Source organism: Mixophyes fleayi, chromosome 5 (genome assembly GCF_038048845.1).
Source record: "Mixophyes fleayi isolate aMixFle1 chromosome 5, aMixFle1.hap1, whole genome shotgun sequence".
NCBI classification, from domain to species: domain Eukaryota; kingdom Metazoa; phylum Chordata; class Amphibia; order Anura; family Limnodynastidae; genus Mixophyes; species Mixophyes fleayi.
In genome coordinates, this window is record NC_134406.1 from 87,258,426 (window position 1) to 87,280,676 (window position 22,251).

At 39.0% G+C, this 22,251-nt stretch overlaps 1 protein-coding gene and 1 long non-coding RNA gene across 3 annotated transcripts in view; one reads left to right on the forward strand and one right to left on the reverse strand.

Moving 5' to 3' along the window:
- Positions 1-953: 953 nt before the first annotated feature.
- Positions 954-9,619, reverse strand: LOC142157693 (uncharacterized). Its single transcript, XR_012692573.1, has 3 exons — positions 9,480-9,619; positions 7,236-7,316; positions 954-1,017 (listed from the first exon to the last, which is right to left on the reverse strand). It is a non-coding gene; the product is annotated as an uncharacterized LOC142157693 (long non-coding RNA).
- Positions 9,620-9,659: 40 nt separating this feature from the next.
- Positions 9,660-22,251, forward strand: part of TPK1 (thiamin pyrophosphokinase 1) — a 467,722-nt gene continuing 455,130 nt past the window's right edge. For both annotated transcript variants that reach the window (XM_075211273.1, XM_075211274.1), the window contains exons 1-2: positions 9,660-9,713; positions 16,761-16,823. In XM_075211273.1, coding sequence (XP_075067374.1) covers positions 9,683-9,713; positions 16,761-16,823 — 94 coding nt within the window. In that variant the 5' untranslated portion in view covers positions 9,660-9,682. The remainder of the gene's footprint in view (positions 9,714-16,760; positions 16,824-22,251) is intronic.

Sequence of the window (22,251 nt, forward strand, 5' to 3'; positions counted from 1 at the left end):
GATTTAGCAATGAGCAACTTGCTATTGAAAGGTCTCCTATGGTTGTTTTAATATAGCATGAGGATTTGAAATAACCTTTTATAGAAGATTTCATTTCTTATTGCTTTGCAACAAGTATATATAATATATATAATGGAAAATCCTAGACAAATATGTTATCCTCCATGGATGTAAAATGTTAAAAAAAAATACACTTCATGTCGAACACACAAACTCTTTATTAAAGAGTTGGAAACTTGTCTGAGACCAGAGACTCAAAATGTAAACTAATGTAGTGGTCCACCAACCATGTACTTCATGTTAAATCAAAGAAAATCCATTCATAATCAGGGTGACATACAGCAAGAGAATATGTTATTTATTTTATCTTTATAAGGATGTTTTTTCTTCTAAAATCAACTGCTTCAGTGCAGGGAACATCGCTCCTAAAAAAAATATGTTTGATCAAAGCTAGTAGAATAGTGTAAGTAAAACTAGATTTTGGTCAATATGATGAAAAAGCATAGTACAAATGTTAAAAATATGTGCATAAAATGCTTACTTTTTTTCAAAGTTAAAGTTAATTTTTAAAAATTTATAAAACTGCATTATAGTACTTTTCAGTACCATCTACTCATGAATTTCAGTTCCACTAAATAGCACAGGAAAAAATGTTCTCTAATAACCCTTTTAAAGTGTTTTTCCTGTCACCAGTCTTTATTATATTACTGGAGCATGCTGTACCAAATTGAACAAAGTATATCTACAGTATGTGAGACGTTAAGTCTTTGGTCAAAACGCTGGCATGAAATTATAGGAATATAAATTAACTTCTAGAGCTACCCCTGGGAGCCTTTGGTCCAGGAGAGTCGGAAATGGCAGAATCTCACTAACAGTGAAAGCAGGTTAACATGACCTGAATGCCCAAGCTGTAATATGTTACAGACCTGTTTTATTGCAAGATACAGTTCAGTGGACCTCATGCGGGGGCTGGATAGCAGCAGGAATAAGGATTCTTCTGACTTCTTAGTAGTGCTCCTTAAACAATTAGAGACAAACATTTTTTAATAATTTACATTCAGATGGATGTTAATAATGGTCCTTCACGGGGTACCAAGATAAGCTGATAACTGTTAGACTAGTTATTTGTACAACTAGCGCAGCTCACATTTGGGTAGTTACATTTCTGTCTCCCAGGATAGTTACAGTGAAATCTCCACTAGTGTGGGGAACCTTCACTTGTCTTCTAACCATTCTGTGCCTATAAACACTACTTTTAGTACAAAACATCTTCAAGGCTTCTCTTCTTTTTAAAATTAAAGACTGCACTAGGTTATAAAGTTGTGTTTTATTATTATTAAAACAAAGAAAATGCTTAATGATGAATAATTTATTGCTTTTTGAGATTTTTTTAACAGATGTCTATAACATGATGTGGGTGCAGTCCTGGTAGTGGTCACATGTAAAGAATGTTTTGTATAAACTATACAACTGCAAATCGGCTGAACTGTTAGGGGTGCTTGGGGCCCGAAGTTTGAAAACAGTTATAACCCCTCTAATTCTTATGTCAAAATATGCCTTTCAGGAAAGACACAGGAATTGTGGATTCAATGTAATCTGCCTAATTTGACGCTTCCTGAGAGGAGGCAGGTCTACCATGGCTTAGTTTTTCCCCAAGGACCACTGCACAAAAGTTTGGTCTTCACTGCTAGCAGAAAGCAGGTCAAGGCCCTCTGTACAAATGCCAGGCGAGAATGACAGATAAGGATCAATAGATTAGGTACAGTTGCTGGAACAGACATCGATATCAGGAATATACTTGGTAAAGGATGATACCAGCACTACACTGGTTAGATGACAGCACCAGGAATACACTGGATATATGACGATACCATGAACACACTGGATAGACGATACCTGGAATATACAGAATAGATGACGGCACCAGGAACACAATTGATAATGATAATATGAATACACTAGATAGATAACAACATCAGGAATATACTGGATAGATGATGATACCAGAAATACACTGCATTGGTGGCAGTACCAAAAATCTAAGGACAGTTGAAGATGCTAGGAATACACTGGATAGATGACAATACCAGGAATACACTGGATAGATGATGATACTATGAATACACTGGATTGATGACAATAGCGGGAATACACTGGTGTAATTGATAACACCAGGAATATAGTAGAAAAAGGGAGCCAAAAAGTGTGAGATTAGCTGCGAGCTAGTTAACTTGATAATCTGGCAAGCTGGTTTAGATAACCCTGGGAAAAGGAGAGAGACCAATGGTAACTACGGTCATGTGACTGCATCTTTAAAAGACATAAGTGCGCGCTGGAAGATCAAAGATGGTGACTGGCAAATGCTTGAGGCACCGAGGACACCAAATCACAGTCTCACTGGAGGGATCTCCACTGGGTGCCAAACCCTAAAAAGTATACCAGAGGGTCCAGCGTTGTTTTATGTGTATTAAATATTATATTTGTACTTTGTATGGTTAATTGATTTACATTTTAGCATAATAAATAATAATAATAACAATAATAATAATACATAACAAATCCTCAAGGATCACACATGGTTGCCTACTTTTGTGTAAACAAACTCTCTTAAGATTAATTTACAGACATACATATACTGTTTTGAAATGTCACATTAGCTAACAAAGGTGGCAGTGAAACCTTTTCCAAGCACAGACAGTTTGGAAATATTACCAAGGCTGGCCAAGCAAATGATATGTCTGATCTTTATATGTATAGCTTGTATTTCCACTCTTCACTTTACATACATGCTGTGTGAGACAGTTAGTGGTACACTCTTTATATAAGAGAAGATGGAAGGGAGATGTAGGTGGTTGGGGGGAATTGCAAGCCATACCCTCCATGATGCTGGCCATGCCCACACACAGCTGGCCACACCCACACATCACTAGCCAAACCTCCGGTGGAACATTACTCACAATAGGCCCTTTATAATGTTCAGCCCCAAGCCCATGTGGCGCTAGGCATGAAGAGAAATATAATGGTGGGGCCACATAAAATAGTTTGTGTGCCATCACAAAAGGGTGTAGCCATAGAGGCATGGCCATTCATAGAGGGGATGGGGGGTTGAAAGAAGAATTACTTACACCTTCACATCACCTGAGTGGTACAGTGTCAGGAGGAAGGGACAGACTGTCCTGCTCTCCTACCTGTTCTTGCAGTTTTCACTAAAAGTTGCTGCTGGCATCTTCAGCTCAGTTGCTGCTCACCTGGTTCCTGGAATTTTGGGGCCCTGTTTGGAAACAGGGATAGATACATGAAATATGTAAATCTAAGCAATGACTGAACCCCTTTCCCAAACCAGCCACAACGTTAAGTCAATAGCACCCACGCTTTAAAAATTAGGCCTACCTACCTGCAACCAGCCAAGACATTAAATTAATAGCATTCACATTTATTAAATAGATCTCTCCCATACAACTAAACAGCCCCAACATTAAAATTAGTATTCACATTTAATAAATAGCTCTTCTTGTCCACAAACTCAGTCCCACATTTAATTATTAGTCTCCAAACCACTTCAGCATTAAATAAATAGTCCCATCATACCACCTTATATTAACAGGAACTACCATGATCCCTCCTATTAAATAAAATAACTTCACCAAATTCCACACCAATAAATCATATCTTCCAGTAACTGTTAAATGACCCTCACCCTCCCTATTAAATTGATAACCAATGCACCCCCCACCCAAATGAAAGAGCTCTCCCTCTGTTACAGGACAAAATAACAGGAGCAGTATTTATTGATAATTAAAATTAAGATGTGTAGTTATGTTCTATATTGGAAGTTAGATGAATGGGTAATTAGCACCCATCGCTTTTCACATAACAGGGCATACTCCTGGAATCATCATGTCTCAAATTTAGCCATGTCTCAATCACAGCGCTGGCATCGTCATCCCATTAAAACATTGATCACTATGCTGCAGCTTTTAGTTACTCACCCTTGTTTGCTTCCAGCACCTTCATATGCTCCTCTGCTTCCGCTCGCACCTCTTGTCACAGACAAAAATAGGCACTCAGTGTTTCCAGCACAAACTCCCTCAGCCCTGCTTAAATATGGACTGAGAGTGGTTGGGCGATCGGTGCTCTTTGTCATTATTCGTGTAAACTCGCCAGAGAAACTTTAGTAAAGTCCAGTGTGCCAAGTGTAAAAGACAATGAGATAGAGGGGATCACAGGATTAAGCGTGCAAATCTGTAGGTAACAGAGCACCCTCAGGCAGTGGGGCCCACGGTGGATTACCCCGCTTACCTGGTGGGCCAGTCCGATCCTTTCCATGATTGGTAAGACTCCTGCTTTTTTCAAATGGTTTTAAGGTGCTTTAGTTGCAGGTAGTATACCTATGACCAGCTGTCCACTGTGATCATACCGTAACACAAAGCAGAGAGGTGGAGGCTAATAGGGCACCATTTGCAACCTCTGGCTTCAGTATCAATGTCCCTTGTACCTAATTAATATTTGTATGTGTGATGCAAGTAAAAGAGGATTTGCCTATGATTTGCATGTGATCACTTTTGTCCTTTTCCTAGCTTTCTATGTTCATATCCACAGTGGTCTGGTTCATCTTGGTTGCTTTTTTGACATATGGGGGCAATCAGTGGATCGGTTACTGTTGAATGTATATCTCTCATTCTACTGGGGGGTCTCTCTGAGGTAGGTCCTCATCTGTCCAACTTCATATTGCTGGTGATAGTGTTTGCATACAACCTTCCTGGTCCTGCATTTTACGCTACAGTTGGTTCATTGCTCCTTATTCTTGGCTCTGAATTACAGTGATTTCTGGCTCCTGAGTCTTAGCTCTGCGATTAAACACAGAATTTTACAGTAGATAAAAATCACTTGGCCCTTCTAATCTGCCCATTTTTTAACATATGATAACCTCAAACCCTATTTGATCGTTAGTTCATTGTAAGGATATCCTTACAAAGCATTATTAAATTGCTCTAATGTATTAGCCTCTATCACATCTGATGGAAGGCTACTCCACTTATTCATTAACCTTTCTGTGAAGTAATATTTCCTCAGAACCTACTTCCCTCCAGTTACAGTGCAAGTCCTCGTGTTCTAATACTTCTCTTCCTTTGAGGAATGTTTTCCTCCTGTACCTTGTTAAAACCATTGATATATTTCAATCACGTCCCTCTTTTCCTTTCTCTGCTCCAAACTATACATATTAAGATTGTTTAGTCTTTCTGGGTAAGTTTTGTGCTGTAGACAATGCACCATTTTAGTCACCATTTCTTGTACAGTCTCTAATATATTTATATCCTTCTGGAGACAGGGCCTCCAGAACTGAGCACAGAGGACATGCTAATGACCTATACAGTGGCATTATTACTTCCTTCTTTCTGCTACTGATTCCTCTCCTTATGCAACCAAGCATCTGACTTTCCTTTCTTAGTGCTTTGTTACATTGCTTACCTGCCTTTTCGTCACCAGAAATAGTGACTCCTAGATCTCTTCCCTCATCAATAGTTTCTGGATCAGGAGCCAGAAGTCACCTTAATGCAGAGCCAGGAGCCAGAAGAAACCATGATGCTTCTGATACATGGCTCTGCACTATGGCACATGGTGCCTAATTCATTAAGGAATGTAATAGCCGATACATGGCATATTTTCCGTAAAATCGTTCTGCGCATGCCCAGAAACAACCCATACGGCAGTTAACGCAGCAATGTCCAATTAATCTTTGAGGGCAAAGGACCCATACTACAGCCAATGATTTCATTGGCCGAACTGGGAGGGAACTGGGCGTATGTACGTAGTTTATGCACAATAAAGATGCGCCAAGCTCGAGCACATACAGCAGCATCCGATTCAAGGTTTGGGCATCTCAAAGGTACGTGTATTTCTGTCATATCACTAGCACCAGCTACAGGGTAGGTGTAAGTGTCGATTACTAGTGATGACGGTTGCATATGTAAGCTAGAACATGTGTTTGCAATCAGGAGCACCTGTAAAATAGACATTCATAACATCCCAATAAATGTTTTTTCATTAATGACTATATTATTAACGCGTGACATTAATTGAATAGTTTTTTTTCTCTGCGTTCTTTTGGAACTTTATATTACACATACAGTATGCATTGGGTGTATCCTGCATTGTATTGTCTGTCAGAGCATAGCTGATCTAGACCCGTATTTGTCAACAGACGTATCTTTACATCCGCTCCTTGTTGAACATGGATGTACATATGACCGATTTATGTGCGTTTTTTTAAAAAAACACATGAGGGTAAATGTATCCTACTCCGGTTTCTTCAAGTTGCCGGAAATCGGCGTGTTGACAGCTAAAATTTAAAGTGAAGCTGCCTTGTAAAGGGAAATTTGCCTTTACAAGGCAGCGCCGCTTTAAATTTTAGCTGTCAACACGCCGATTTCCGGCAAATTGAAGAAACCAGAGTATGATACATTTACCCCACAATATGTTTTTTTTTTGTGCCTTAATGAATCAGGCCCATAGGGGCATATTCAATTAGCTTTCCGGTTCGCGGTAACGCGCGTTACCGCGAATCCTGCGCACTATTGCCGTTAATACGGTACCGCATTAACGCGGATTTTCGTACGCAACCCTATGGGCTGCGAACGAAAATCCACGTTATTGCGGTAACGTGGATTAAGTTTCGCGGCTGTTCCGGCGCGATCCCGCGGACCGGAAAGCTAATTGAATATGCCCCAAAGTGTCTGAATTGTGTCATCAGCAGAAATGGGTTAAGGTATACACTGTAAAGCCATCACATATCTGGGTTCTACACACAGTAAAGTCATCAGTGATTTTAGAGGTCTGCATTATAACAAGATGAAAGATTTGGGGCAATCTGCATTGTAAAGCCCTAGAGATTTGTGGGTACACTAGTATGCACTGTGTTTTGTATACTGACCACTCGAAGGCTCTCTGTATTGTAGATGTTGTAGAAAAAAACTAGAATCACCAACATAAAGTCATCACCATGTGTGGCCAGCACTGCCTATATGCACTGTGGCATTAACTTTATCAGTGTCTGGAATTGTGCAGGAAGAATGCACCACTCTTTCATAATAATGTTTCTCAACCGATGCCTGGTTGATGGTGGAAACATTTTGTCTCAAGCACTGTTCCAGAATATTCCATAAATGCTCAATTGGATTCAAATCTGATGACTGAGAATGACATGGCATATGGATAATCATCAGTGTCATGCTTACCAAATCATTGGACGTCCACATGTGTTTCGTGGATGGAAACATTGTCAACCTGGACGACCCCCTCACTTTAGGAAATCAAAGCTGCAACATGAAGTGAAGATTAACCCTCAATTTTAAAAATGGTTACCTAGAAAAGCATTGTACGGTCTCATAAATGTGATGTCTACGTTGTTTTTTTCAAATAAGTAAGTGTACATGCAATTAAGCATGAAAATGAATAACTATTGAAGAAAATCAGAACAAAGAACACTCATTAAAATGCACAGCACCAAAAAATATAATGTTCTTTATTTAATATTCCAAAAATTACACACAAAGACTATACTTCAGATCTACCAAATCATGTTTACTATGAGATTGCTAGGGGTCCATTGGTTTTAATGTAAATTTTAATCTGTGTCTGTATCTATTGTGTTTGGAACATTGAATAATGCAATATTAAGGTTCTGCTGTGTTGCACATTTTAGTGAGTGCTTCTTCTGTTGATATTCTTTGTTATTGTTATACAAGGCCCCAACCGTGCTGGGATTTTATTTAACACATGAGCTAAACCTGTGTGGAAGCACTTCCTTTTAGTATGCTTGATTCCCTCATTTAGCCAGGCGCTTACATTGTTTGTGTACACTAAGATAGTCTATATATTGGATCAGCCACTAGAATGCTCCTGAAATTTTAAATAGGTCACTAGAATGCTCTTTGTATTGTAAATTGGAAACTAGAATTCTCTCTATAGTGTTTAGACTTCATTAGAATACTCTTAGTGGTCAATTCAATTAGAGGTGAAGTGCCCCAGTAGCATCGCTCTGTGTGTTACAGCATGATGCATTGGTAATGCATGCCTCCCAACTGTTGTGATTTTGGCTGGACATCCCAATTTGCGAGCTTGTCGTAACCAAAAGTGGGTGGAGTTTTGTCTGAAGTCGATAATTTGTGGGCGGAGTGTGAGTGGGTCTTATTTTCTCCCGATTCCCTGGTTCTAAATGTTGGGAAGTATGGCAATGATCTTCGCTCTTTTGAATAGGAGGGATTAGCCAGATTGGGGTTGTTCTTTCCTGAATGCAGATTACATCCACATTATAAAAATGTGATATTATTTTGCAGGTCAAATTATATAAATGAGATATAGGGTGCATAAAGTGCATTTACTGGGGTATTCTCTACCTTTTGTCCAGCAAAAGGAATTGTTTTTTTGTAATATTTCTGATATGGCAGAGATTGGACCTTGTCCTATACTTTTAATGGGATTTAATTTTGTCTTCCAGTTGCATTTTTGAGGGAAAGCACTTTTCTAGACACACTTTTGAACAATCAATTAAAACTCTCAAACACACAAAAGTGACAAGTGTAACAGAGCTAGTCCCAATGTCCCTTTCTCAAAACAATTTAATTTTAACATAAACAATTTTAATAAATGATGCTGGTTCTAAAGTGTTAGAAGGCTGAACGTGTAACGCATCTTCAGATGGATCCGTAAATCCGCAAAATTAGCCACAGATTGATTTCTGGGGTCTGTTTAGCAAAATGGCCCAAGTACCTTTAAATGCACTTGGTGGACAAATAGGTGTACTATTTGAACAAATAAAAAGGCAGTGCATGTCTACAGTATTGTGTTTCTTAAATGATACTTTGGATACGTAGCTACTGGTGATAGAATTATGTGTTTATTATGCTTTTTCAAGCAAGTTAAATGCATGTAAACAAAAGTGAAAATAAAAATAACTGTACATATTTATGTTTTATGTATCTTTAACTTGCACTGTGCTGTGTTCTTAGAACCTTTCTTGTTCAATTTCAATGTGTCTGACACATATCTACGCAATTAAAAACGTACCATCATCTCAATGGGAGCATATTGTAATTACAATGTAATGCGGTTTAGCAGATTTTACCTATTAATTTTCACACATTTAATTTGAAAGAAAAAAAGATTACTGTTCTGTCACAGGCATATGTTTAGAAAATCACAGGCTGAACACACTAAATATGTCTACATGCATATTAAATACAAAGACAAACTTAGTTTGGAAAATATGCAGTTTTTCTTGCATTTTAATATGCATTAAAAACACATTTCATGTGTGTACCCTTACTGACTTCCACATTAATGACTTTAACCAACTATAGAGCATAAAAGCAGATACTATTTAAACATTTACTTTCCTGCACACAAATACAAATAAAGGAAAATAAATAAATAAGTGACCCTTTAAGTTGCTATTTAAACAAAATAAACAGAACAAGTACCTTCTCTGAATCAGTTTTGCTCTGAGGGAAAAAAAATGGCAAAAACGACATCTCCTGTTACTGTCTGAACGGCCTACTTTGAATTGCAATAGAAATGCGGTTGTATTAGAAGTTAAACAGCTTGCTGAATATTTAGTAGAAATACGGTATCAGGAAGTAAGTGCAATGAGAAAGGGACAATTGGTCGCCCGGTAGCAGAGTGGATGCAGAAGCTGTACACGTGTTATGCACGCTGTAAGGTACACAATCACTAGGTGATAAAGGAACTTGTGTGCTGTTAACACGTTTTCAAACCATATTCTGATGATTAGATGTGAACATGTTTGCTGAATGCTGACAAGGAGTAGGAAGAAAATATTGCAAAGGGGACTTGGCAGATATATGTAAGGATTTATATCACGGGCACAGCTGAACACACTAGTTAAGTGTCCACCTAGTGATAGAACTCAGCAACACAAAATGATTACAGGACACAATTGTACTGCCTTCTAGGAGACCTTATAGTATGAGCTGCAGTTATTTTATTTCGTAAAACTGCAACAGGTGCAAGAATAAGGGGTGTGCATTTTAAGCTAAAATAATGATTAAAACTTTTATGTTTTGTAAGAAAAATGCATGCATACCCTTGGTGTATTCTTGTTATTAAAATCATTTTCATAAATATATGGCTAGGCCCATATATTTGTGAAGTGGTGTATTGTTGTTTTGTGGTGGGATTGTAGTAGAATTGGGTGTGTGAAGTTTTGTTCACATTGGTCCTTTTTACCCTTTTGGATAATGTATATAGGCTATTTTTTTTTATCTTGGACAAAGTGATATTGGATTTATTTTTGTTGCAATTTTTAATAAAAACATCAACCCTTGCAAATCTGCAGCTACTTATTCAAAATGCTATCTGTGCCCACTTTGCCACCAGATTGCATGCCCAAAACAGCGTTGGGCCAGGCAAAAGACAGATGTTTTATATGTAACTGACCACCCTGGGTTGATTCCCACTATCAAATTGCTGGGCCAACGGCATTTAACCTTGAAAATCTGCAGCTATTTATTCAAAATGCTATCTGTGCCCACTTTGCCACCTGATTGCATGCCCAAAACAGTGTTGGACCAAGCAAAAGACAAATGTTTTATATGTAACTGACCACCCTGTGTTGATTTCCACTGTCAAATTGCTGGCCCAATGCCAATTAACCCTTGCAAATCTGCAGCTACTTATTCAAAATGCCCCCTGATTTCATGCCCATAACCTTGTTGGGTCAGGTGAAATACTAATGCATTTTGTATAAGGGACACACTTTAGTGTTCATTTGATGTGAAATTGGTGATCCAAATTGATTTAATCCTTTAAAAATAAGCTTTTCTGAATAAGAAGCTGGAGCATGAATAAGAAACGAATAAGAAGCTAACTTCAGCCTCGTCATATGCTGGAGGTTCAAATTGATTTTGTTCCAGATTATTAAGGTGAAGGACAGTACGTGTTATGACAGTCAATAAAAATAAAGTTTAAATTTACATAAACATATTAGCCTGGGTGTTTAAAACTCAGTCATCTTTTTGCATTACTGAAGGAAAAACATAACCCACAGCTAATGCATATGAAACGTTGCAGAGTTAAAGTCCTCCATTCTCTACACCTATCACTGTAGCTTGCCAGCTGGAGTCTTTTTGGCACTGGTGGGCTATCCTGTGCGCTAGAAGATTTAATTGTTAACAAAGCAAAACCCATAATGTCAGAGATTTGATCATTTTCATCTATCATTGTGATTTTTTAATTATTTACTTAATGCTCTGGTTGTCATTAAAAGCACATTATAACATAAATGATTGACATGACTTGGATAAATAAAAGTATTGAATGTAGATGTACATGTATAAAGTCATAGCGTATATAGAACACCAGAATACTTCATTTTTTTTTTTTTTTTTATATCAAACTTTATATCCCCCCTCCCCTTTATTGAGTCAAAGACTGTAGATAGGGGAGACCAGAACCTAGGATTGTTGAATGAAACAAGTGGATCGTAGGGTGAGCATACCAGAGAGGGGCTCCCACAAGACAGGTTAGGAAGATGTGGGTTCCAGTTTAGGTAATTTGGATGGATAGGAGTGCAGGATTGCATCTACATAGTCACATGCTTCTTTAAGCTCCAACCACCTAACCCATATGGACTTCGAGATTGAGGGCCTGGGTCATTAAGGCATGTAACTGCTGATTTTGAGCATATAGTGCGCAATATAAGTCTGTGTATGCCCACGCTCAGCCGATACGCCAGAAATCACAGCCATATGCTCTCCGTCTTCCTACCCAAAGGACACTTACTACAGCCTACGATTTCGGGGAAGGAATGGGATTGGGAAGTGCGTGCCAAGCTCGAGTGCACGCAGCCTAGTCCGAATCAAGTTTCGGCATCTCAAAGTTGCTTGTTTTTCTGCGGTATCTCTTGCACCTGCTATAGGGCTTGTCTAAGTCCTGGGTCCTAGTGATGTCAGTACTGTATGAATGCTATAACATGTGTCTGCAATCAGGAGCAACTGTAAAAATGTCTGTCATGCACAGTAAATATTAAGGACCGCCTAATAAATGTTTTTCCAAGGGCAAAAAATAACCCCAATAAAGCAACCCATTTTTTTTAAAAAAAAATTCCATTTATCATAAATAACTATATGATTGACAGGTAACATGAATTGCTTCATTTATTTTTTTCTGTGCGTTCTTTTGAGATTTTAGATTTCACTTATTTATTTTATGTATCCTGCAGTGTCTGGTCTAGTAGAGCAGAGTAAAACTACACCCGTAGTTAACACCACATGTATCTTTAGATCCGTTCCTTGTTGACTCTGTGTGTACAGAGAGCCGATTTACACGCATATTAAAATAAATGCAATTTACGCTCAGTGAGCATGATTCATTAAGGAAAGTAAAGCACAAAAAGGAGTAAATTTGCACCTTGGCAAAACCATGTTGCATTGGAGTGGAGGTACATTTAAAATGTGGGTACAGATTTATAGTTGGGATAGGACATGTCCTAGATCAACGTTAAATTTCAGTTTAAAAATAAAGCTATCAAGTATTTGTATGCTACATGAAAAAGAAGTCTTTATCTTCCTTTAAATGCAAAAAGAACCAGAAGGTTCATAAAAATGTAATTATTGGGTTACAAATTGCTATTCTACCCACTGTACACTTAACCTGAGATATGTGGACAAGCGGGACTGGGCAAACTAAAGATTATATGACTGTGACAGCTCACTGGGTTGGAGATTCGCCTTCACAAGCAGGAACAGCAGCAGCATGTACCCAACTACACCAGATTTTTCCAAGGCAGGCTACTCTGTGTGCATCACCGGCTTCACTGATAATCTGTTACAAAAACTAAGGGATGTCATTGATACATGGCTTATCCTGCTTGGACTCTCCTGGGGATATGTGATTTCTGATAACGCCACCAATATTGTTCGAGCATTACAGCAGGGAGAATTCCATCACATTCCCTGTTTTGCTCACACAATCAACTTGGTGCAGAGCTTTTTAAACAATGACAGTGACATGCAAGAGATGCTGTCTGTGTTCTGAAATATTTCGGGTCATTTTCGGCATTCTGCAACAGCATGTAGGAGATTGCAGCAGCTTTAAGAACAATAGAATTTGAGGGGGTATGTACTTTAGTCCACCGCAGCGGAGAATACTTGACGTGTTGTGCAAGGTGCTGAAACCACTCGAAGTAGTCACCTGTGAATTGAGATCAGACAGTTAGCTTGAGTTAATTGATTCCCCTAATTAGACTTTTGGAAAAGCTGCTAGTGAAATTGAAGGAGAAGATAAAACAAAGCAATTCTGCTAACTGTGTTGGACTTGTAGATCAAGTACTTTATTCGCTTCGCCAGGATCCAAGAGTTATCAACATCTTGAAGTCGGATCACTACATTTTGACAACTGTGCTTGATCCTAAGTTTAATAGCGATGTCTTCTCTTTCTTTCCAACTGACATAGATCTCAAGAGATGCAATGAGCTGCTGGTCAGCAAGCTGATAGCTCAAGTGGTACATGACACAACAACGTCTCCTCCTTCAGTTTCTCTGGCAACTGGTGCTAGGAAACTTAGTGGTGATGCAGATGAGTCAGCACAACATTTTGACGTCTGGTCTAAAAGAAATGCCCAAAAATCGTGACAGCTCTGCCGTAAAATGAACTATAAATTCCACAAGGAAGCCCATTATCGGCAGTTACATGAAAGTACAGACTTCTGTAATGGTGGATTCCAGCGGGGATAGATCAATATTGTGCGAGGATGATGTACACACTGATGAGGGTGAGGATGATGACAGTGTAGATTTCAGGTGCTGGGATCTAGTTGGGAGGGGAGCTAGCTGAGGCTGGTATGCTGATGCTGGCAGCATGGTGGCTAAGTGGTTAGCGGAACACTTCTGCCTTACAGCACTGGGATCCTGAGTTCAATTCCTGACCATGGCCTTAAGTGTGAGGAGTTTGTATGTTCTCCCCGTGTTTGCGTGTGTTTCCTCCAGGTGCTCCGGTTTCCTCCCACACTCCCTAAACATACTGGTAGGTTAATTGGCTGCTAACAAAATTGACCATAGTCTGTCTGTGCCTGTCTCTGTGTGTGTGTGTGTTAGGGAATTTAGACTGTAAGCCCCAATGGGGCAGGGATTGACGTGAGTGAGTTATATGTTCAGCGCTGCGGAATTAGTGGCGCTATATAAATAAATGGTAATAATAATAATATGCTTGTTAATATTTTAGGTAGAATGGCATGTTGGCAATTTTATGTTTTTCTACAGTAAACCTTCCCTTCATTAGAAAGGTGTTTTTTTCTTTACCAATTTAAAAGCTTGTTTTTTTGGATTTCAGTTTCCCTATCTCAAACCCACTATGCCCTTGAGCATAGGCTTTAGTAGATCATGTAGAAGGACTAGTATCATCATGACTGGTGCCTGCAGCTGGTTGCCATATCGATGGCGCTGAGCCATGGCACTGGAGACTGACAAGAACACTGCTACCCATTCTGTTTCTGTGTGAGCAATGGCACTGAGACTGGAGAATGACAAGAACACTGCCACTCCTCCTGTTTACTTTCAGTATAAGCAATGTCACTGGAGACTGATATGAACACTCCCATCCCTCCTGTTTCTGTGTGAGCAATTAGGCTGAGCAATGGCACTGGACACTGATAAGAAGACTGCCACCCCTTCTGTGTTTGTTTATGAATTGGCGCAAGATCTCCATGGAGGGCGGTACTTATGGGATCCAAAACTCGCAAGAACCAATGGCGCACACATGACGTTCTGTCTCTGTTTCAGTTCCGAGGATGCGCAACAGTACAGAGCCAGTCTCGGCTCTGTACTCGGATTACCTAAGTTCAGGGGGATCTGTTTTCAAAAAAGCATCCTGAGCATCCCTAATCATATCAGAGGTTAGCACACCGCTTCATTTGAGGACTATGTTTAGGGTGGGAAAGTGTTAACATTTGTGGGGGAGATTTCCCCTGAATATGTTGAGTTGCTTTAGCCAATCATATTGATGGGAGCCAGTGGTGGTAATTTATGAGTCTCGTTTAATGCGCAGCAGAATATGCTCTCATTTGGCACCAGTGTGTCTTGTGCACATTAACGTGCCAGCCTATCCTCTACTCTCTGGAGATGTCTCTGTAAACTAGAAGTGTGGAAAATCGGAGGAGATGCACTGTATGAAGGTGTCCTACCACTCACTGCTTTATATCCACCCTTCAAAATAATTAAAATGTTTCAGTTTTTGTCTGAAAAATATTCTTTTTTTCCTCCAGTATAGCTTTAGAACGACTGCCCCGATGATTAATTTACACCTGTCAATTTTGTGTGTGTGAAACTTTTGACTTATATTGTCTAGAGTGTGCTTGGAAATGCACTTCTCATGTGCAACATGAAGATGCTATATGCAATAGACGTGTATGCATAGAATGAGAACGCACTGGCAAGCCAGCGTTTATATTCCCAGGGGGTCGGCAAAGACCCATTTTTTTTTTTAATGTATTCACCTACCTTATTGCTACAGTTTTCTAATGGACTATGCTACTATTGTTTTCTCTGTCTGCCAGTGGATGCCATTTTCCATAAGCCAGCCAGTTTGAATGATTTTTTGACCCACTTAGCAGCATCAAACTATTATTTCAGTTTGATGGACAATCCTTGCACAGCTAACAGCTCTGGGACTGTCAATCAGTATAGTGCAGCAGAAGATGGCAGAACCATATTCAAACTGGCTGTCTTGATATAGACAATTTAAACTGGCACCCAGGGGAAATAATAGCCGTGTATCTCAGTGTACCTGCAATAATTAGAAAACCAGGGGTAAGGTATGGGATTTTATTTACAACACTTTGAAGGTCCTAACTCTGTTTTAGACTGATGACCTTTGAAAACATGTGCTGTACTTCTTTTACAAAGTTACATCTCTATGTGTTCTTTTGAAGCATATTTCAGGACTTAAAAACAATTAAGCAGTGCTTCATTACAATGTAACATTCTCTTTCCTGCACATTCTCTATACAGTTCAAAAGATGTCACAACCTGAAAACTATTAGAATAGGCACTACCACTCCAGCTGTAAAATATCATCTAGGGAATTGATTGTGGTATCACTGTGTTCAGGAGCACAAGTTATATTGTAGCTACAGGTCCCCGACAGCAAAAGCAGTCAAATTATAAATTAAATGTATACATGTTTACAATTATTGGTTGTGGTTAGAACGTAGTTTCTTTGTCATACCTGACATGAATTTGGGAGAGGAACTGTAGCAGCATAATGACACACATTACTCTAATCGTATGTGAAGTCTCTTGATTTAATAGACTTGAAAGGGAAAAAAAATATGTAATAAAAAATAGGCAATTATTCAGATTACTGTGAACTAGCTAATGCACTGTAGCATAGTATTGTTATCACTGTACATATAGTCAGGATGTGTTCTTTCTAAAGGTGATGTCAGATCTCTGTTGGACATTCATTGTCTGGTGGAGAGAGCTCATTTACAACTCTAGATAGAACAGATATGTAGCTTCAAATTCCATTTTCACAGGGTTGAGTCTGTGAAAAATAGTACTGCTAAGCAAATTGAATAGCTGTAACCTGAAAGTCAAATAAGTGCCACAAAGTCATCATCAAGTGAAGGGCTAAAATCTATAAACTAGTAAGCCCCATTCTTTGCGACATTAAAAATATTTCTGCTCTTTTTTTTAACAGGCTTATTCCTTTAAATTATAACCTTTTATTTATACATTTATCTCCAGGCGAAAAAATAAAGCTGAAAATGGAAACCGAGTTTACCCCTCTTGGGTGTCTACAACAGTCAGGTAGGCGCTATTGTAGCTTCTGATTTATTTTACATTAACAATTCACTCTCGGGTCTAGATTAAGCAAACCTAAAAAAGAAAAGTGGAGTAATGACCATAGCAACCAATCGGATTCTAGCTGTCATCTTTATAGTACATTCTAGTAAATTCTAGGTACAATCTGATTGGTTCTTATTGGCAACACCTCCACATTTCCTTTTTAGAAAGTTTGATAAATCTACCCCTCAATGTATATTATTGTGAAGTTTAAATTGATTGATTCAGAGAACTCCTTAGAATGATTAATATTTTCCTGCACTGTGAAATTGTTGGGGATGATGGTTAATTTATTTGAAGGAACTGGTCCTAATAAACATTCTGCACTGAGTATTCTTGTCCTGTGTAGAAGTATGATATTAGTCTAAAGCTACAACCTTAAAAGCTACTGGTATTTGGAACACCAATGTCTTAGCAGTGTCAAGTGTTTTGTTATTATCAAGTTATATTATTTGATCATTTGTTTGAATTTTGTGGTAAATCAAAGAAGGTATACATTTCTGTGTTCCATGTTTTAAAAGTATATGATTTATTTTACAGCTTATGAGTTCAATCCCGACCATGGCCTTATCTGTGTAGAGTTTGTATGCTCCAAAAACTTACTGGTAGGTTAATTGGCTGCTGACAAAATTAACACTAGTTTGTGTGTTAGGGAATTTATATCATACTTACCTACTTTCTTCAGCTCCCTCCCGGGAGCCAGCCAGTGAAGGGGGGCGTGAGGGGGCGGGGCGGCCAAAATTGCGTCATTTCGGCCCACCCCCTGTGACGCCATGACGCAAATTGAGTCATTTGACAGCAGAGGGCGGGGCTAAACGCAGCGATTCATCGGGAATCGCGGCGTTTGGGATCTAATTCTGCCCACTTCACTAGGAAGTGGGCACTTCCTAGTGAAGTGGGCAGAATTCGGGAGATTGCCACACTCGCCCGGGAGTCCGGGAGACTCTTGCAAAATGCGGGAGTCTCCCGGACATTCCGGGAGAGTTGGCAAGTATGATTTATACTGTAAGCTCCAATGGGGTATGGACTAATGTGAATGACAAATAATCTCTGTATAGCGCATGCGGAATTGGTGACGCTATATAAATAAATGGTGATGATGAATAGTGGTGAGGTTTATAAATTATGTATTTTCCTTTATTATAAACTAGAATAACGTAAAATTCGCAAATATCGCTCTTACATCTCAGCTAATCAGACACTGGATTTAATGTAATGGTTACCTACTATTCTGCGTGTATATGAGACAGGTCAAAGTTGGTTATATAATAAGGGTGGGCATATAACTATGCTGTGTTATTTGTTGTGAGGATATGGGGTTCTATTTTTATCACTCGGACCGACACTAGGAATAAATCCAGCGAGATGTATTTTTTTTTTTTTTTTTATATCTTTTCTTTACACTTTTAGCAACAAAAAAGCCCATAACATTAGGCTAAACCGCCAACTAACCCACACAGTGATACAGGTATTTGTCAAGTATTCATACACAATAGGATCAAAAAAAAGAAAGCATTGACATTCAGATTTTCAAGCCAAGGTATGCACATCTTCCACAATTTCAAGATACAATGAAATAATAGTACAGTTTTGATAATACAAAATATAATCGTTGACCTTAATAACACTATAATAGGCGGCTGGATGTCTGCCCCGAGCATTACATTAGGAGAGCTCCGCCTCCCTCAATCCTTCCGTGACATATGGGGATATCCTCCACCTGTACCATATTCTTTCATACTTATCCACTAGGTTCCTGCTGGTATACATGAACCTTTCATGGCCGACTGTATCGTTAACAAGGTCAATCCAGCTACTCAAAGTCGGACCTTCAGGTGCCATCCATTTCCTAGCTATCACCACCTTTGCCAACATAAGTAATGTCAGCAAAGATGTATTTAAGTGTTAACGATACTCTTAACTGGAACAGAACACACCAGCATAAAATGGCAGGTTACAATTCCCAAAGTAGATGACTGGCAAAAATCCCAATAGTGCACAAATCCAATGGAGTGCTGATGGCAAGTTTACCCTGACCAGAGTAGCACCTCTTAGGTCAGTCTATCCTAAAGATGAACACCTCTCTGGTCCATTGGGGCTCCTTTTTATCCCCTGCCATGGATAACTAAGTGAACTGACAGCCTCTGCCCTGAGGTATCCTCTGATAGGACAAAACAGGTCACTGGCAAACCTTCCTACCTCCCCAAGTTGATATGTCTAAATAACACCACCCCACACACACTGTTTGGGCTTCTTGAAGTATGTTGAGGAACAGGATAGGACAGTGGGACAGCTTGGAATGAAACAATGGGCCATTAATGGGGCTTTCCACATGATATCCCCCAGCTGTGCTGAACATTAACCCACAAAGTGCATTTTACTGTCTTTGGGGAGAAAATCTCATGGATACTTATGGTAACTGGAGTCTATACCGCCATGTTGTTATGGGTCATCATGTTGTTATGTGTCCTATAACCGATAACATTGTTTCTAACACATCTTCCACCTGTGAAATTGGGGTCCACACAGAGTTTATGAAAGAAATATAAAAGGGCACAATTGCAATGACCACGGAGGAAGTGAGCACTGGTTGGAACAACTGCCTCTCATGGTAATGCTGAATATAGAGATAATTTGATTAAACAATTAAACACAACATTTTTATCTTTGAACTAACTCAACAATGGCTGTTTATATTAAAGAACATATGTGATGACTTAGTAACTGGCGATACCTTCTTCAGGAATAATGACTTTAGAAAAAATGTTTCCTCTGCCTGTTGATTAATCCCACATCTCCTTTGAGGTATCTTAGCCCATTCCGGGCTAATGAACTTATTTTATTGGCTTGCACATATCCTCCTAAAACTTTTGCTAAATACATTTCTTCTTCCTATATTTTTAGGCCATGACTTTACATGAGAGGGCAGTATTGTTTTATTTTTGATGTCCTGCAATCTGTCGCAAAGCTGCCCACTTGATAATATTTTATATAAGGAATAAAATACTTGCACCTCCTACCATGGGTCAGGTACAACATTTCAGTTTGGTTAACCAGGGTGCTCCCACTTCCACAGTTCATAGTTGCTACAAGGTTCTTTTGATGATATGCAATATTTTCTACAAACATACAGTTTCTAATTAATGGCAAATGTTCCACTTCTGTTGTTCTGTATGCTGATCACAGTTCCTGATCTGTTCTAGGCCTAAGTATCCTGTATAGTTAGGGCTTCCTAATGGAGAGCATTTAAAATTCAATAGAAATGTGTCGCTCATATCGGACATTGTGCTACCCTATATACATCTGTTTTTTTGTGTCTTAAGTGCATAAAAAAGTGTCTATAGAGATTGTATTCAGCTCAAAAATGCAGCGGCCACTTGGGACCCAAGTTAAGGACCACTATTTAGGATATATTATTATAATCTTTTTAAGCGCAGAACTTGTACTTAATATCATATTCATGTGACAGTATTGATTGTATGCATAAATGTGCTTCACACCCGGAATCTTCACGCCTCACTTTTATTTTCTTGTGTGTGACAGATATAGCCCATCAGTAAATATAAGGAAAAACATCTAAAGGAGCCAGGGATGAAGTGCATTTGATATTCATAGTAATAACCCAGGTGAGGTGCTAACAACAATTTTCTAGACGGCATGGCATGGTGATAACTAGTAATACCTGTTCTTGACAGTTTGTGTCAGGCTGGGCAATTTCAGACTAGGGAGGAGATTTTACTGAAATTACAACAATCATAAAGAAAAATGTCAATTACCTGTCCGCATTACTGGCTGTCTTCTTATTCCTCAGCTAGATATATCAACTTGATAAGAAGGCATGGAGCTTGATATTTGGTGTTCTATAGAGGTAAAATAGTTTGTTCAGTTTTTTTGGCCAAACAATGTGTTTCTTTAGTCCACTCGTAGAGACTAATAGATAATAACTTGTGTTGTCCTTGGTCACAGCGCCACAGTTTTTTTACTGTAACCAATAACAGTACCCATTGTTTCCTATGGTAGCCCTAGCACCAGAGCACTTTGTTTTATCAAAGAGAACTTACTATGTGATGAGCTTCATTGCAGGGAGGTGAACATTGGCTCTCTGTCACAAGGTGTGGCTGTATGAGTTGGCAGGTCTCTATCAAGACTTAATAATAATTGGGTACTATTTTATTGCACTAACCTCACAGTAGGACATATTACTATAGAATGAATTACCATTTCTACTATTGTGCTTTGGCACTGTGGTACAGTAGTTAGCATTGCTACTTCTCGGCACTGGTATTATTATTATTATTATTATTATTATTATTATTATTATCATTTATTTGTTGGGCGCCACAAGGTTTCCGCAGCGCCGTACATAGTACAAACAGTAGACCGTACAGGGTTAAACAGTACAGAGCGATAAACACAAAGTACCAATACTTCAGTAACTACGGGACAGCCATAAGGAGTAAGGACAGAGCAGAAGAACAGGTATGGAGACACGGGGGAAGAGGGGCCATGCTCATAAGAGCTTACATCCTAAGGGAGGGTGGACAAATCAGACACGAGAGGGAGCTGGTGATGCCAGAGGAGTGAGGGAATAGCGAGCAGAGTAGATGAGGGGTTAAGTGGACGGTTGATAAGCTTTGAGGAACAGGTGAGTTTTAAGTGCTCGTTTGAAGGAGCACAGATTGGAAGCGAGACGGATGGAACGAGGGAGGTCGTTCCAGTGCAGTGGGGCAGCTCGGGCGAAGTCTTGGATTCTGGAGTGGGAAGTGGTAATTAGAGTGGAGGAGAGGCGACGGTCATTAGCAGAGCGCAGGGACCGGGCAGGAGTGTGAATGGTAAGGAGGTTGGTAGCATGAGTTCAATGTTAGCCAGAGCACATTTTGTGTGGATTTTATATGACCTTCCTGTGTTCATGGAGGTTACCTCAAGTGCTCCGGATAGTTAATTGGCTTTGGGCAGTATTGACCCTAGTGTGTGTTTTTATATTGTATGATAGAGAATTTAGAGTGTAAGCTCCACTGGAGCAGATAGTGATGTGAATGATTATACATTTTCTGTAGAGAGCTGCATAAAGAATAATAATAGACAAGTCAGTGGAAATAGTACTGTGAGACACAATAGTAAAATTAGTACAGTGAACTAGCACAGGAGCATGATGGTCAAATTATTTTTGGATAAATTGTAAATAATGAAACATTTTCTTCTTAAAACATTAGTATTACAACAAAGCATCATTTGTTCTTTACCATTTAAAGAAAATTAACAGAAGCTTTCATACTATGTGTTTAAAAATATACTGCAAAGTTCCCCATACTTGACTCTTGAGGTTTTTTTTTACCATAAATTCTTATTTACTTATTGCATGAGCTGAAATTCAACATGCCACTTTGTGAAA